Below are 18,000 nucleotides of genomic sequence, written 5' to 3'. Positions count from 1 at the left end.
GCAACTAAATTTATTTTTAATTAATTTTTAATTATTTTACCTTATTTATAAAATGATTCGAAGAAGGATATTATAAAAATTAATTACACGATTTGCATAAATATACGTTTACTCACATTTAATTGCATTAATATAATACAATCTGTAAATCATATGATCCTTCCAGTTACGAGTTTCCTCACGATAAAGTGTAGCCAAATTTTCTTTGTAGAAAGATTTTTAATGTGTGAAACAGCGCCGATGCAATGAGGAATTCGTCGATCGTACGAACGGTCGGTTAGCAAGCTTGTGTTTCGATGCATTTGCAAGGCTGCAATATCAAAATGATAAGAGACAGAGAGAGCTACTGCTACGGTTAAACTACTACTCCAGGATGTGTTTTATCTGCAACAAAGAATGATGCCGATGTGTGATGATTTTTCGGTAGAGATGAAGAACAAACAAGTATGCGCACGGTGGGTCAAAATTACTGGGTGGTCGTTTGTCGGCGGCCCGTTCGACTTTCCGGAATCGATGGTCTTATTCGTCGATCAACGCTGTTTAGCTCGATAAATATGCAAGGAAATCATTCTCTTAGAGATGATTTCACAATGCTTTTGCCTTCTCCACGATTCGAGCTTGGTCAGCGATAATGTACACTTTTTTTTTTTTGTTTATTTACTCACTACTAATTACGGAGCTGAGCATCATGTATCTGGGCTTCATCGGTACCTTCGGCGCATCCTTTTGACCTCTCGGTGATTTCTCTTCGTCGAGAAAACGTTTCACCTATAATAAATTGATTTTTTTTTTTAAAAAAATGATCTTGACTTATTTTAGATGTATATTTTACATTCTAGTATAATCAACCTGTTCGTCAATTGCATTAAACTGCCATTTCCATGTATGATTGTATAAAAAAGGTCGATGATCAAATCTGTTATCGTCTGGACTATAAGTTTCTGCATGACAGGATGGTGTTAAGATAGTCATTTTATGCCGATTTATTGCATAACATCTATAAAAATGTTTCACCTTATCTGCTACCTATAAATGAATCCAAATTTAAAAATGTCGGTACATTTTGGAGCGACAAGGACTAAGTGATTAGTTACTTCTTTTGAAGTACATTTATCCCACATATGGACAAGTCTGCAAAACATTGTAAAGGGTCCAGCACAATCTTGTTTTCTTAAACGTCCGAAAATACCGAGTTCTTGATATGTCATACCCATATCAATTTCATCGAGCTGTGCAAGTTGCCCTGCTTGAAGAGGTTCTAATTCTGCAGTTGGAGGAGCATCCAAAATATTATCTAAAGCCGTTATTCCATGTTTCTTTCTAAAACAGAATTAATAATTCATATATATTTAAAAAAGAAAGTTTTTAAAAAATATTAAAATTTTATTAAAATATTAACCTAAAGTAAGAAAGGAACGATTTTAAATCATTCTTTGCTATTCCACCAATAGGATTGATATCAGCACTACTACAATCATATTTGGTGAAGTATCCTCGAAGCGCCTCGTCAACATTACTGCTTCCTAATACTAGAAGACCACCTGGTCGTCCTCTAACCCAGAGCATCAATTGAGCAAACAAATAAGATATTACCATTCTTAAACGAGCCTTAAAAAAATTATGATAAATAATTTAAAGCTTTAACTTACTTAAATTAATAATTTAAAAATAATTTAAAACTTATTTATTTTTTTTTTTATAAAAATTATAAAAAAGTAGAAACTAACTTGTATATTTTGTAGAGCTAAATTTTCTCTAGGAGATCCTCCTTGCACTTTAAATCTTGGTGTTAGTTTAGCGACTTGTTGGAAAATGGATAAAATAGCAGATACAGCAGCGTCAATAATTATACTATGATGATAAGAACCAATTTGGTTAGCAAGTTCGGCAGCTCGTGTTTTTGTTTCAGCAGATGAGTTTTCAGTTGCCATATAACATGTGACTAGAAGAATATTGCATAGTTGTTTTGGATCAGTTGGTACATATTCAAAATCACCAACTATTTTCCTGATGTCAGATAATACCTGTAAGTCTGATTAATCATTTATTAAATATATCCTCTTATGATTAAAGAAATAATAATACATACCTCCTTTTTTAACAGAGTTCACTATCATATCACACATAGAATAAACCATACATGCTGATGAAGCTGAATCAACACCACCACTTAAAGGTAAAAAAAAACCACCTTGGCAAGAACGCCTTTTTAAAAAAAAAAAAAACAATAAAAAACGTTTAGATCAAAAATCAAAACGATTAAATTATATTAAATATAACTTCAATTATGTATAAATAAACGAACCTCAAGTAATCCCAAAGCCAGCAAGCAGGTGCCATTGAAATTTCTTCATTAACAGTATGATAAGAGAGTTTTCCCGTTATATTTTCATTTTCGTAAGGACCTAGATCTATATCGATCGGTCGATCTGGAGGAGTGGAAATCAAATTTTCGGAAGTTAAAGCAAAATCTACTTTTACACGTGGGTAACTTGGTGATCTGGCTGCTAGATGCGATCTTGATCTAATATTGTTTCTATAACTCCTATAAAAGAAAAATAAACAATTGGATTAAATTGAAATTAAATTTTAACGAATATTACAATTTTTAAAGTTATAATTCAATTTTAGTAAATATTACAGACCTTATGTCTTCCAAATCAAAAGTCGCAACAATGATTTCTACTTCATCCAAAGCAAACTGTTTGCCACGATTTAAAATCTGACCATTTAAAGCAATGCAAGAGCCCCCATTAAAATAAACTCTAGCACCATCACAACCCCTCAAATTACTAAACATATAACAACCACCAGATTTAAATGTAGCTGATTTAACTAAGTCCACAGTGACATATGCTTTCCGTAATTCAAAATATGAGCCACTACCTTCAAAAACAAAATTATATAAGTTCTTCTTTAAAAAAAAATTAAAAATTAAGCTTATTATATATGATGCATTTACAAAGTTTTAGAATTGGATTTATATTAAAATTACTTCTCAAGAAAACAATTTTATTTTTATTCCTCTTTAATTTTCAACCTAATCTGATAATCTGATAAATCTATGGCATTATTAAAATTATGTTAACAAAAATTTCACATATAAAAATTTGTATGATATGTGTTCAAATAAATTATTAAATATTAGAAATAATGGTCATTAGTTTAATTGATACTTTAAGAAAAAAATTAACTCTAAAACTCTGTAGTACTGTGCATGTACTAAATAACATTTTCAGCTACCGTTTGCGATAATTTCAACACCATCCAAAGACATTGGAATATGATTGCTCATGGGATTCCATAATTCTTCGCATATTTCAAAACCTACACATGTGTCTCTAGTCGAAATAACAGCATCGCCAAACGGCACCACTGTTTGATTGGTGATCTGAGAGATCATTCTAGGTAGAAAGTAATCCTCCACCATACGTTCCTATATAAATAATTAATAATTAGTACCGAACGATTTACAATTTACATAATATTGAGACTAAGATTAGAAGGTCGGGAATTATTCGTATATATCATAAGAATTTCAAAAAATAACCTTTGTCCACGGCGAGAACCATCTAGATTCTCTATAATTGCCGTCCTCGCACATTTGCATCTTGGGTCTGATGAGCAGAATTCGTCGATTCAGAAAAGCCACTCTACAATTATACGTTACATTTTTATGCATGACTGGCATACCGACATCGATAAGCATGTCTTCGGCAACGGTCGATTTAAGAATCATTGCAAGTACTTCCCAGCTATGGAATAACGTGTCTGATTCATAAAAATGGTCCTCACAACTATAACCACTGTAAAAAGAAATAAATGATGTTTTTAATTTATACTACCTATTTTACACATGAACACTTTCTTAATTTTTCTTATTTTTTAAAAAGAATTAATAAATCATTAATAAATTTCATTAAATTTTATTATATTTGTAAGTGTATTATAATAATGCATATTTCATTAATAATAATAAAAGAATTAATTTTTTTTTTCAATATTTCTTTTATAACTCTTTTATTATTCTTGACTACTAATGTTTTCATTCTTTCATAATTCATATTTCTTCATTCAGTTTGTGTCTATAAATATAACTTTGAATACTATTTTTAAATTTATTTATATATTATACAGAAAAAAATTCTATATATTATGAATGAAAATATATATTACAAATTTCACATTAAGTGAATGATTGCTTTTTTTTTAGAGAAGAAGAAATTTACCAAATTTCTAACTCTGGTCCGCTTCTGTAGGTAGCGCCAGCATCTTTAGCTTCTTGAATACTCTGTAAAATTCTTCTAGAATTTCCGTCAAAGTCCAATGCCCATTGATTTAGCGTGCAAACTGCCACTGTCACCGTTCGGCCCATCTTTTTCTTTTTCGAATATTTCAAATAAAACGAAAATTAATGTGATCTATCTGTAAAAACAGAAAAAACAGTATAATTTTATATATAATAGAAAAGCGAAAAAATTACTTGGAAATTGTAACGTAAACATTTATATAATTGGAAAGATACAATGAATATCGATAAATGGACGATCGATCGATTCTTGTCTATCAATTGAAAGCTCATTGATTAGTGGAAGGAATGTTCGCCGAGGAAATAACAGCATATCCATTCTTGAGTCAGACAAACTTGATTGATCAATAATTTTCAGTCAGGAAAGGGATGTATAAGTAAATTGCTTAGCTGTTTCATGCGACTAAGCAAAAGAAACATTTGAAGACATTGCCGACGAATGTTTTTAAATTAATATTGTTTTCTGATAAATCATATCCTGTCACAATTAATCTTTCTAAATTACAAAAATTCCTCCATGTTAGCATGTTAAGATATTCAATTGCAAAGATTGAGTTTGAAAGAATTGATAACATGATAAAAAAAATCGATAACATCATTTTTACAATGAACCAAAATAAAATTCTAAAGTTGAGAAAAATTTAAAATAAGTTATTTAATCACTGACAAGTAGGTATTATTTAGTATTTATATTCAGATTTGATAAGATAGAACATATTATAATATTCATGAAAAATATAAAAATAAAATATTTATTTTTAATTGAAAATAAGTATTTAATTATGTTCTATTTTTCATTTTTTATTTCTTAAATATTTAAAATAGAAAAATTTAATTATTTATGTTATATTATATTAACAATATTAAATATAATATAATAATATAAAATATATAAATTGGTATACGAAAATATTGATTCAAATTTATTCTTTTTAAATTATAATCAATTTAAGTTTATCAATTAAATGAAACAAAACGAAAATAAGCGACAGTGTGGCAAAGATAAAACCATTTTCTATCTCGCTTCATCTAATGCAAAATTAAATTAATTATAATTTAATGAATACATCTCAATTGACATTTTTGTATACAAAGATACTAATATTGTACAATAATAAGACTTTAATATATTTATACTGAACTAATAATATTAAAGTTAAAAACTACTATTTAAATTATATATTTTCTCATTATTATTATCTTCTAATTCAATGAAATAATTCATAAAAAATATAACTATAATTATATCATTATTATATAATTATAAGAAATAATTTCAATGAAATATTCATTTTGGTGTACATAATATTTATATATAAGTTGGTGTTAGAATATTCATTTAAAATACTATTTATTTATATAATTATACGCAAAATCCTGTATCATTCAAAGAGATGAAAATATTAATTTCAATTTCATCCGTTTCAACAATTTATTTTTCTTATTCCATGCAAATGATCATTCATCAGAGCGATGAACGAGAAAGCTCCGCCCCTATTTCTCCGTTGTCAGGCAATCGACAAGTCAGCTTTTACATTCCTTTTCACTGAAAGGCGTATTTTCCTGCTGGCAGTTCACGCGCTAAATTCGTTCAGGGAACACATCAAACTGATTAATCCTACAACATTCAATGAAATTTGAAATGATGCACTTAAAGAATGATCAAAGATTTGATTGGACAAATGATTAAAAAAAGATCTCTATAAAATATATAGGAATAAAAATTGGAGAAAATGAACACGATTGCAAAGTGTTTGTTGGATGGAAAACTTTTTTGGATGATTGATTGCAATTTGAGCGAAAATAAGTTTGAAAGTTTCGAGACAATAAAGTTGAAGGACGAAGAGAAAAATGACGAAGCTGATGGAAGATAACGAAAAATGAAAGATCTTTCGACTGGTAGCAAGGTGAAGGAACTTCAAGCTATGCTTTTCCCGATTCAACCGGTTCCTGGTAAGTTTAATCCTTGTATAACATATTTACAATATAACAAGCAGAAATATTTGCAAATAAATTTTAAAATATTATTTAAAGAATAAGAAAATAAAAGATTTGTCTCAAATTTAAACCAAAAAATATAAAAAAAAATATATTGTAGAGAATGAAAATATCTTTGACATTAAAATAATTTATCTTTTAAATATATTATTATTATTTAAATAATATATTACTCGAAATAAAGTAACATTTCTTACACCATTATATTTTCGTTTAAAATGAAATTTTATATTTTATATTTTCCTATATAAAAAAATTTTTATCATTTGATATTTATTTGATGTATCAATCCTTCAACTTAAACTTCATATTTACAATTTATTATTTACAATTTTATATTATCAAAATATTTTACTAAAATTTAGAATTAGAGTCATCATTGGAAATTATGAGTGCATTTATTGCAAGTAAATAGAATAACATTCATTATATTAATAATAATAGAATTCGTTGTTAATTAAAACAGGCAGTACGCTGGCAAATTTAAAAAAACTTCAAGAATTGCAATTGCTGCAGTTGGGACAATGTGAGATACCACGACGAGAAACGGAATTATCGTTGTTCTCTATTCCATTTGGAACCAGAGATAATCATTCGCAAGAGACTCTTAGAAGCTTGTTGGACACTCATTGCATAATAGATGGAATTACTCGCGAAGCTGCTAGATGGCCTACAGAATGCGAGGTATGTAAGTAACTTATTTAATTACAAAGATAGCTCAATGACACTTAATATTAAAAAAGAGAGCAATTTAAAATCAGGATATCTGTAAATAAATTTTAAAATTCTTACTTGAGAAATATATTATTTTCAAGTAATTTATTTATCAAATTTTTTATTATTTCAAATAATAAAGTAAAAAATAAATAATAATAAAATTCTTTATACATCATTGAATTAAATTCTTGTTCAAATAATTATTAATAAGAAAATTAAAAAAGGAACATTGTATCAATATTAATAAAATTTTTATTTTCAATAATTTTTTTAATAATTTGACTCGTTCGTTATTCGAACAATGTAACTGAATAATTAATATTTTAGGTACTTCCAGAAAGAGTACGACACATTGAATACGCTCCACTCGTTCCAGAACCATTCTACGTGCCCACCGGAAAGGAACCGAAACCAAAGCCATTAGGAGATGAGCTCGGGACTGTGATATTTCGATATCACCCAACTGGTGTCACCAGTTATGTGAGTCGACGATACTGGTCCACGATGATAATAATTATACGTTTTATATATTAACAAGAACTGGGGAAAATAGATTTTTGAAAAATAAGAAATAATATTTTCATAATTACATGATAGATTTTGCAAATAAATTATTCTCCATAATTTCTTCTTATCTTTCTGAATAAATGATACCATCCTGATCTCTATTGTGCAATGAAGGATTATCGTATTTTGTTTCAAATTATTTCAAATTTTATTTCCAGTTTTAAATCAATGAGATTTTTGAAAGATTAATAATTTATATTCGTTTAACAGTTCAGTAGATCTTGCGTAGGCGGAAACACAGTCCCAACGAATTTGGATGAGAACGAGTCAAAGGATGTTGACACTAGCAATAATGTGTTCCTATTGACCAAAGTGGCTGATGTAGCGGATACTAACACGGACTTACATTTTGAATCCCGTTTCGAATCTGGAAATCTTTGTAAAGTGGTGAAGATCACGGACACGTATTATCAACTCTATCTTAGAAAAGATCTTTACACTCAAAGGCACACGCAGTGGTATTACTTTAGAATATCGAATACAAGAAGTAGAACGAATTATAGGTGAACTTTTCATTTTTAAATATCATTTAAACTTTTTATTATAAGAGGATTAATATATTAATATTATGTATTATAAGTTGAGAAAACTTGAAACGATTTCAGATTGTCTATTGTGAATCTGAGCAAAGAAGAAAGCCTGTACAACGAAGGTCTTCGACCACTTTTGTATTCAATAGAAGACGCCAAGAAACGAGCTGTCGGTTGGAGAAGATGCGGAGAAAATATCGCTTATTACAGAAATGATTCATCGTACGTGTTATTGTCTACTCAGAAGTTTTGTCAAGAATTAAAATTTTAACTTTTCAATTTTAAGAATTATTCAAATTGTACAAATTCATTGGCAATTAATGATAATAATAATAATAATAATTTTTTGATATACAAAATATTAATTGTAAATTTAATATTGTTTAATATCGGGTTTCAGAATATTCCTAATTTTTATTACAAGTTTATTTTGTTTTTCAGAAGCGACGAGGAAAAAGAAAAACATACATTAACGTTTAACATTTCTTTTCCTCACGACAGAGACACTGTCTATTTGGCACATTGTTATCCATATACTTATACCGATTTACAGGTAACAACAGAGCACGTTTGTATTTTTTCTTATTAAATTGATTGAGTTAATTCGTTGAAACTTATTGTTAGAGACAGCATGTGGCAACAAATAATAAATATTCATCAAATATGTAATGTAGACTTGTCTCTAAGATGCTGCAATATATTTTTCATTAATTTCTTTATTCTTATATCACAAATTTATTGATATTTAAAATGAACAAATTAGGAATAGCAAAGGAAATTTTTTTCCTTACCTTGATATACACGAAGAAAATCATTGGAAAATTTTTAGGAATATCTCAGCAAACTAGTCGCCGATCCCATAAAATCTAGATATACCAAGTTGAGATTATTATGCCGTACACTGGCAGGAAATGGGGTTTACTATTTAACGATTACTGCCCCTACGTACGAGGAAGTACAAAGAAAAAGAGGTATCGTTATCACGGCAAGAGTGCATCCTGGTGAAACACCATCTAGCTGGACGATGAAAGGGATCATTGATTTTTTAACCGGAGAATCGAATCAAGCCAGAGTGTGTATTTTTCAGAGATCAACATCATAATTTTAATTTTAACTTTAATCTTAATTTCACTGCTTCTTTTCTTCAAATATCATTAAAATGTATTGTTTGTATTGTCTATAAACTAAAATGCATCTCGACAAACGTATTGAGAAAGATTTTTAACGAACGCAGGTGCTTCGTGAAAGATTTGTGTTCAAATTAGTTCCTATGCTGAATCCAGATGGAGTCATCGTAGGCAACAATCGTTGCTCGTTGTCGGGGAGAGATTTGAACAGACAATACAGAACCGTGATGAGAGAAAGCTATCCCTCCATATGGCACACGAAATTAATGATTCGCCGATTATTGGAAGAATGCGGAGTGGCAATTTATTGCGACCTCCACGCCCACTCTAGGAAGCACAACATATTCATTTACGGTTGTGAGAGCAAAAAAACCGCTTCGCATATCAGACTTTCCGAGCAAGTGTTCCCTCTAATGCTGCACAAGAATGCAGCTGATAAAGTAAGTGATTTAAGTCGTACATTTATTTTACATTGTGAATTTTTACACTGTAAAATGGTAATAAGGTTAATAACAAGTGCAATATTGCTTAATTAACCACGATCGAAATCGAAACGTGTTACGAATTTTTTGTCGATTTCCCTCACTTTAGAAATCGAGAAAAAAGAAACATTTCTTATGAACGAGATAAGAAAAAAAAGGGGTTCCTATTTTATATTTTTACCATGTATATCTTATGTTTGCATAAAATAACCTAAAAATAAATCGACGATAGATTGATTCTTCAAGAGTTAATTCCAAGTAAATTTCGACTTTATTATAAAAAAGTTTGAAATTAATCCTCATCGACTTGTGGAATAACTATATGTTTTTGTATGTGTCTCTTCTGAAGAAATTCCAATTCTTGAGAAAAAAATCGGTTAATTAAAAATAAACTTATCGTATTTCTCGTTCCCTGTTAAACTTAAATCTGGAACAAAAATTTAATTTTTTCAGTTCTCTTTCGAAAATTGCAAATTTCACATGGAGAAGGGTAAAGAGGGTACAGGAAGGGTTGTAGTTTGGTCTATGGGGGTGCAGAACAGTTACACGATGGAGGCATCGATGGGAGGAACAAAAATAGGTTCTAGATCTGGGACCCATTTTTCTACTCAAGATTACGAGCAAATTGGAAAAGTATTTTGCGAAACTTTGTTGGATTTTTTTGATCCAGATCCCATCAAGGTAAATTACCATATATTCTTACGATATATTGACTGGATCTACGTATTAATCGCGATAACTTATTAATTGGAACATGCAAAGGAAAGGCTTCGGAACAAAATAATAATCAGATTAATGAAGGGTGGTTCGAGTGCCGAGGAACCGACTAACATCGACTTAACTGACTACTCCAGGTAGTCATCATTTCAACGTTAAAACATATCACTCCCTCATACCAGAGACATGCATAATTATTATTTGTTAGCGATGAAGGAAACACATCACAAGATAATTCAATCTCAGAAGAAGAAGAAATAGGATTCTCGGAGGGCACATGGGCCTATACCGTGAGGCAACCGATTGTTTCACCCCAATATCTATGCGCACCACCGCCTACGCCGACGTTCATTCCCCTTCGAAGCTTAGAATTGAGTAAAAGAAGGAGCAAAAAGGGAACGGCCACTAACAGAAGCTATTATCTTCGACGAAGAAGGATGCTGGTAAAATTTGAAATATTTTTAATTTCTTTCTGTTTCTTCGCGTACAAAATGTGGCTTAATATTTAGACCAGAAGAGCAGTAATGGATCTGCCAACTACAGATCCTGGTAGCGATTTTTGCGAGTATAATGATTCAGCGGATGAAGACTCGACGAAACAAGAACGTAATGTATCGTATCATCATAATTGAAAATAATGTAAAGTAAAAAATATGTGAATAAGGTTCGTCTTTATCAGATTGTTCGGCAAAAATTCTCGGATATTCCAAAGAAGATGCTATTCAATTTATGCAGAAGGGAACGGATGATGTCACCAATGATAGTTTAGTGTTGCCGGAAATAGCGAGATCCCGTAGCATATCATTGGACGAAAATTTCAGCGTTATGAAGGAGAAACCAAAAACGAGCAGAGAGTCGCATTGTCTTCGCTTGGTCAGGTGAAATATGTCAGGGAAAAATGTTTTGAGAAAAAAATATTAAAATTTATAAATAATAGTAATTATATGTTTAAATTTGTATAGGACATTGAGGCATCGTTCCCCTGTTGCATTAAGGAGTCAGGATATACAAATTAAAGTTAGTTCACTGCGACAACAAATATGGATGGGAGTTACAGAAAATATAGAAAAGAATATCGCGCATCCTTTTGTACGGGAACCATTAAGTTGGGGTATATCCAATATGGCGTTAAGACAGGATAAAACAGATAGTGAGGCATTGTTAAAGTATGCTACATTTTCTTAAACATTATTGGTAAATATTTAAATAGTAAATTTAAATATTCAATATTTTGTTTTATTTCTATTTTAGAAGAGATATGAAAAAATTGCAATTTTTTGAATATTTTACTATGAAAAGTAATACAAAAGAAATACAAAATAAATATAAAAAATCGATATATTCAAATGATACTAATTTGGGATTAGAAAACCAACTCCAGAATATTGAACAGAAAGCTAAGAAAAAGAAAGTACCTCTTAAGTGGCAGAAAATGACCAATTCTAGAATGGAAGAAATGCGTCGTGGTAAAACATCTTTTTTAACTATTAAAGCAGATTCTTTAAAATTAGTTACGCTCGAAATGCCTTCTAAAGTACAAACGCGACAACTTAAAAACGAATACAAAAGAAAACATCGCAAAAGTGGTTCTGTTTCTCATGGGGGAAAAATATCGAGTATCGCAAAATCCGAAATGCATTTGCAGACACATTCGCGATCTCGCATACAGTTACAACCTTTAATTGTTCCTTTATGCGACAGTTTTTCATCAGATGATTCTGCTAATTCTCATACACAAGAAATTTTAAAGAAAAAATATAAAAAAAAGAAACAATCAAAAAAGATAAAATCGACTGCCGTAACAGGAAAGAAAAAACGTGCAATTAGCGCTAATACGTTACGCAATACGTAAAAGATTTGATAAAATGTACATTGATACTTTGATCAACACATTTCATAATTGAAGTTCTTATTCGAATTTTTAAATATACTTCGTAAATATTTGTTATATCTAATAATAAAGATAATATAAAATTAATGCTTTTTGAATGTATCATTCTTTATCATCATTCGATTAAAAACTTCAATTGTTATGTAACGAATCTTTCCAATATATAAATTAAAGCATAAAATAATTAATCAATATACTTACAATTTTCCGCCGATTAAACGGGATAAAAAGAACAAATATCAAAAATTGTTTTCAAATATTAATCCCGCGTTATTTAAATGACATGCGCGAAAATCGTGCTATTTTTCCATGTGTTTTTTACGAGAAATTGATGAATTTACGATTCAACAAAAACATAACCTCACAAATTCTTATCAACATTTTTAATCCCAATTTCCGTTAAAACAATTTATCACTGTTATAATAAATCGTCTAATGGAAATGTATTTTTAAAATGGTCTTTATTTAATGAAAATCTTTTAAAATGTATAAATTTTTAAAAAACTTAATTTGAAACTTTTCAATATATTATATTGTTATTGAACTTTTTAAGTTTTTAACACAATTTGCACATAAAGCAACGAAATTCTGTTCAAGAATCACTATATTACATTCGTCACTAATATTGGGATCTTAAAAAGATTTTTAATCGTGAATTTAACTATCGTAAAAACAATTACTGTTTTTAACAAGGTGCTGCCATCTGATACAAGTCACAGAATTGTAGATAATCATATGTGTGATTAAATTTTTTGCTTTAAATATTTCAACTGCCATTAATAAAATAAATAAATGAAAATATATTTTAACGATCTTTATTATTTCTTTGTATTTATTTTATTAAATGAATTAATACTATATATAATATATATATACATATATATTGACATCATAAAAAATATTATATATATTTCATCTTATGCATCTGTATTTCATATAAATAATACGAATAAAAATATGTCTCTAATATGTTTTTTTATTTATAAATTATATTGCTTTCCAAATTTATTTATTTAAACTATTAATATTCAGTATTATCATCGAACAGTGTTTTAAATTGTATATACGTATTTTGCATTCTCCTAAAATACATTATAAAGTTAAAAATATAATATTTATATTTTTTTTTTTAAATTAAAGATTAGAATATATTACACTTTTTAAAAAAATAATAAAATGTTCATATCAAGAATAAATATAAACAGAAAAAGCAAATAATGAAAGACAAAAATAAGATAAAAATTGTGCAATTAGTGTCACTTTTAGAAGATAAAACGAATCAAATAACGAAAACAAATAATAGAAAAAGAATAGATAGAATAAGAATTAACCATTAATGCCATCTCTCGAATGCCAAAGATATTTCTTTAGAAATAGTATAAAAAATTGAAAATCAACGTCATCTTTTGAGTATAAAAAAACATCTTTTTAAATGCACTCAAAAGATGACGCTAATCTTTAATTCTTAATTTATTTTTAAAGAAATATTTTTAGCATTTAAAAGATGGCGCTGATTATCAGTTTTTTACACTACTTTATCTTTGAAGAGATATCTTTGGCACTCAAAAAATTAATTCTTACCCTATTTTTATTCTTTTCCTATTATTTTCTTTCCTTGTTTGCATTTATTTTATCTAAGACATTCTAGAGATGGCACTAATTTTTACTTTATTTTTATCTTTTTACTATTTTCTTTCATTCTCAATACTTATATATTTAATTTGCAAAACTTATTTATTAAGGCTAATTATTTTTTTATTATCTTTTTTATTATATCGATTTAAAAGTTTATCAAAGTCCATTCAATCTATTCTTTATTCTTTATATGTATCTATTTTATCAATTTTTATATATAAGATGTCAAAAATATATATATCTGTCCTTATATATATATTTTATATATACATCTATTATATATTCTTATATATTGCAAGAAATTCATATAATTTTATGTTTTTTCTTCTTTCTTCAATTTTTGAAAATATGACATTTCAAAAAAATAAAAATGTACAAAAATAAGTAAAAGAAAAAAACAAAACAATAGAATTATATTATTCTAATATAAAATCGAAAATTTGAATAAAAATTTTCTGATATGCCAATCTTCTCTTGACACATTATATTCCTTTGTTGAAAATTTTATAATTATTATATATTATATTATATATTACTGATAAAAAATTTTCCTGTTTCAATTTTGTAATAGGAAAACATAAGTTAATAACAAATTATTCGAGAAATTTTTGCACAAATTATGACAGTTCTTGGAAATAATGTCAAATTTTTTAAATTTTTAAAATTCTTTAATTTAAGAAATTTAACATCATCTCCAAGAATGTTGAAAATTTTAAGAATTTAACGTCACTTCTAAGAACTGTCGAAATTCCTGGAAAAATTTCTCGAGCGATCTCCTATCAACTTATGTTCTCCTAATACAAAATACTTAATTTTTTTCTTAAATATCTCGTTTATCATTAATAATATTAAAAAAATGCTTCGAATAAAAGTTGAATGGTTTCCAAAGAGCTATATTCTGGTGTTCTCAGTTTTTTCGTAGGTGAATTTATAAAAAACTATTCAAGCTCAATTTCATTTTTTTAAATAAAATCACATAATTTTTAATGCATCAGTATCATGGTATTCTTTATAGAAAAGAATCAAGCCATATATAGTAAAAAATCATTAATTTAAAAAATATTTAATTAAATTTAATTATTTTATAAACTATAAGTTTTTTGCTACATATGCCTTAGTACTTTTTTATAGAGAATGCCAAGATATATCAAGAGAAGTATTAAAAAATGTATACTTTTATATAATTTATTTATTAAATTACAATTAAATAATTATATAATTTATTAATTATATAATTTATTTAAAAAAACAACTTTTATGAATCCTTTACGCTTCTATATATAAAAAAATAAATAGCAAAAGGATGTGAACTGCCAAAATTCCTGGAAAATTTTCTCAAGCGATCTCCTATCAACTTATGTTCTCCTAATACAAAATACTTAATTTTTTTCTTAAATATCTCGTTTATCATTAATAATATTAAAAAAATGCTTCGAATAAAAGTTGAATGGTTTTGAAAAAGCTATATTCTGGTGTTCTCAATTTTTTCGTAGATGAACTTGTAAAAAACTATTCAAGCTCAGTTTCATTTTTTTAAATAGAATCATATAATTTTTAATGCATCACTATCATGGTATTCTTTATAGAAAAGAATCACGCCATATATAGTAAAAAATCATTAATTTAAAAAATATATAATTAAATTTAATTATTTTATAAACTATAAGTTTTTTGTTACATATGCCTTAGTACTTTTTTATAGAGAATGCCATAGAGAAGATATATCAAGTGAAATAAAAAATGTGTACTTTTATACAATTTATTTAAAAAAACAACTTTTATAAATCCTTTCTATATATAAAAAAATAAATAGCAAAAAGATGTGAACTGCCAAAATCCCTGGAAAAATTTCTCAAGTGACCTCCTATGATCTCCTTTCCATTTATGTTCTCCTAATACAAAATTAAAATTTCATGCAAAATTTTTTTTAAATTTAACATATTTCTATACTTACTTTTTTAATATTTATCTTTTTAGTTTAATTATTAATTATAGAATTTGACATACGTACCTATTCTATACTTTATATATTTTGCATATATATAGAAAGAAATATAGAAAAATAATATGTAGAATAGATAACAAAACTAATTTATTGTACAAAAATATAAAACACGTGTATGATATTTTTTTTATTATTCCTCTTTATACTATCATATATTTCCATTTAAACAATTCTCAAATTATAATTTAATTTATGTACTACGTATTCCTTCTTTTACTTTTTGTTTTTTCTATTTTTTTCTTTTTTTCTAATTTTAAAGAATTCTGGAATATAGTAAAATATGTCAGGAATATATCTCTGATAATTTTTTACCTGGAAATGTTTCATTTATTTTTCATAACTATTAAATATTAAGAAATAATTCAAATAAAAGTTGATTTCAAGGAGGATAATTTCATTATCTGAAATTATTAATTATTCATAATTAGAGATTGATTAAAAGATTAGTGGAGCTTAGCTTTATTTTTTTAAATAAAATCGTATACGTTTTAATTCATAAATGAATCCATTTAAGTATTTCTTCTAAAAAAACTATTGGACCATGAAAGTAAAAAAATTTAAGAGATATTTGTATATAATTAAATATTTGTTAAACCAATGATCTTTTGTTATAAATGATTTAATACTTTTTTTTTATAGAAAATAATACATTACATTTTTTATTTTTAATATAAAAAAAAATATATAAAGTTAATATTTAAAAAAAAATAATTTAATTTTAATCATATGATCCCTCTATATCCCATCTATGATAGAATAACATTAATAAATAATAATATTAATTTAAATAAATAAATAATATTAAAATATATTAACTAACTAAATATATGAAAATATATTTATGTTAGAATTCAATAAGAAACAGATTTTTTTACTTCTATTTAATTTTATGAACTTTGATACTTGAATTAAATATACATATACTTACATTATATCTAAATATAATTCTAAAATCTTTGATTTTTTTCTTTTTGTACGATAATTTTGAACAAAGGATTTAAATTCTTCTATAAAATGATGGGCGATTTATTTCTACTATTTATGATATTATCATAATTTTATAATTTGAAATTAATAGTGTAACATAATATCAATTTTTTTCCAACACATTTACATTTCTTATAATTAAAAAAAATACTCTATAATCTATCTTTATGTATATTTATTTATATCCTTGATATTCCATAATATAATAATTTATCTCGTTCGTTAAACGTTACATAATTAATTTTTATAATAAAATGCACCTGCGTAATTGTAATCGTAAGAAAATATTTTATTACGTATTAGCTAAAATGTCAGGTCATCGAGCAGTAACCTGGATATCCGGTGATTGTAAGCACAAATGAAATTTTCTCATTAGATATACGAAAATATGAATTATATTATTAAAAGACATTTTACATCAGTCTCGGAATTCAATTTTAAATAATGTTATATAAATTGCAATATAATTATAATTATATAATTTTAAAACAATTTAAACAATAAACAATAAACAAAAAATATATTCATGCCCAACCAATAAATTAGATTAGAAAGATTGTTCTTCGTCTTTCGCGTGTAGAATTAACTAGCAAAAAAATTTGTCAAATATTAATTTCTAAATTAATATTTGATATAATTTTAATAAAAGATAAAAAGATAAAAAGATATCATCAAAAAAAGGAGAAAACAAATCTATTTTTAATAAATATTTACAATTCGTATTGTTTTGTAATCATGTATATGTATAAATGAAAATATGATATAAATACAAATAATTATTTAATGGAAGATTTGTTCACGATTTGTTTATCTAAGAGAACGTTAGAAAAATTATTCGAAAAAATTTCAATGATATTTAAATGATTATGTTATAAATTTTTTTCGAATGTGGCAATGATATGATATTCTGGCAATTATAAGCAAATAATTTCTGCGCAAGCAAACGAAAAAAAAAAAGAAAGCATTGTTTGTAAATGACAAAACCGCTGACAAGTGATAGGGGAGTAGGTCAAGGCGGAAATGTTCTTTACGTCT

At 26.8% G+C, this 18,000-nt stretch overlaps 2 protein-coding genes across 3 annotated transcripts; one reads left to right on the top strand and one right to left on the bottom strand.

The window, feature by feature from the left end:
• Window positions 1–91: 91 nt before the first annotated feature.
• On the bottom strand, window positions 92–13,066 carry LOC108000462 (glutamine-dependent NAD(+) synthetase). The gene is made up of 13 exons (XM_017060810.3): window positions 12,540–13,066; window positions 4,230–4,425; window positions 3,551–3,806; window positions 3,244–3,436; window positions 2,646–2,886; window positions 2,306–2,545; window positions 2,090–2,205; window positions 1,728–2,032; window positions 1,400–1,608; window positions 1,095–1,320; window positions 850–1,026; window positions 666–768; window positions 92–384 (listed from the first exon to the last, which is right to left on the bottom strand). Exons 2-13 carry the CDS (start codon window positions 4,373–4,375, stop codon window positions 356–358), a joined length of 2,241 nt encoding a protein of 746 aa, XP_016916299.1. The 5' UTR covers window positions 4,376–4,425; window positions 12,540–13,066; the 3' UTR covers window positions 92–355.
• Window positions 5,629–12,425, top strand: LOC108000461 (cytosolic carboxypeptidase 2-like). 2 transcript variants are annotated; one of them, XM_017060809.3, is made up of 15 exons: window positions 5,629–6,262; window positions 6,774–6,991; window positions 7,352–7,504; window positions 7,802–8,094; window positions 8,197–8,343; window positions 8,563–8,674; window positions 8,951–9,193; window positions 9,356–9,688; window positions 10,184–10,411; window positions 10,493–10,584; window positions 10,656–10,890; window positions 10,957–11,053; window positions 11,127–11,325; window positions 11,410–11,613; window positions 11,699–12,425. In XM_017060809.3, exons 1-15 carry the CDS (start codon window positions 6,190–6,192, stop codon window positions 12,297–12,299), a joined length of 3,228 nt encoding a protein of 1,075 aa, XP_016916298.1. In that variant the 5' UTR covers window positions 5,629–6,189; the 3' UTR covers window positions 12,300–12,425. The 2 variants fall into 2 exon arrangements, with proteins under 2 accessions (XP_016916298.1, XP_061942406.1); XM_062086422.1 differs by lacking the exon at window positions 5,629–6,262 and having other exon boundaries at window positions 6,838–6,991; window positions 7,401–7,504.
• Window positions 13,067–18,000: the final 4,934 nt, after the last annotated feature.

This window comes from Apis cerana, linkage group LG16 (assembly GCF_029169275.1).
Source record: "Apis cerana isolate GH-2021 linkage group LG16, AcerK_1.0, whole genome shotgun sequence".
Taxonomy (NCBI): Eukaryota; Metazoa; Arthropoda; class Insecta; order Hymenoptera; family Apidae; genus Apis; species Apis cerana.
The sequence above is the reverse complement of the archived record's forward strand: the minus strand, read 5'-3'. Positions and strand labels throughout refer to the sequence as shown.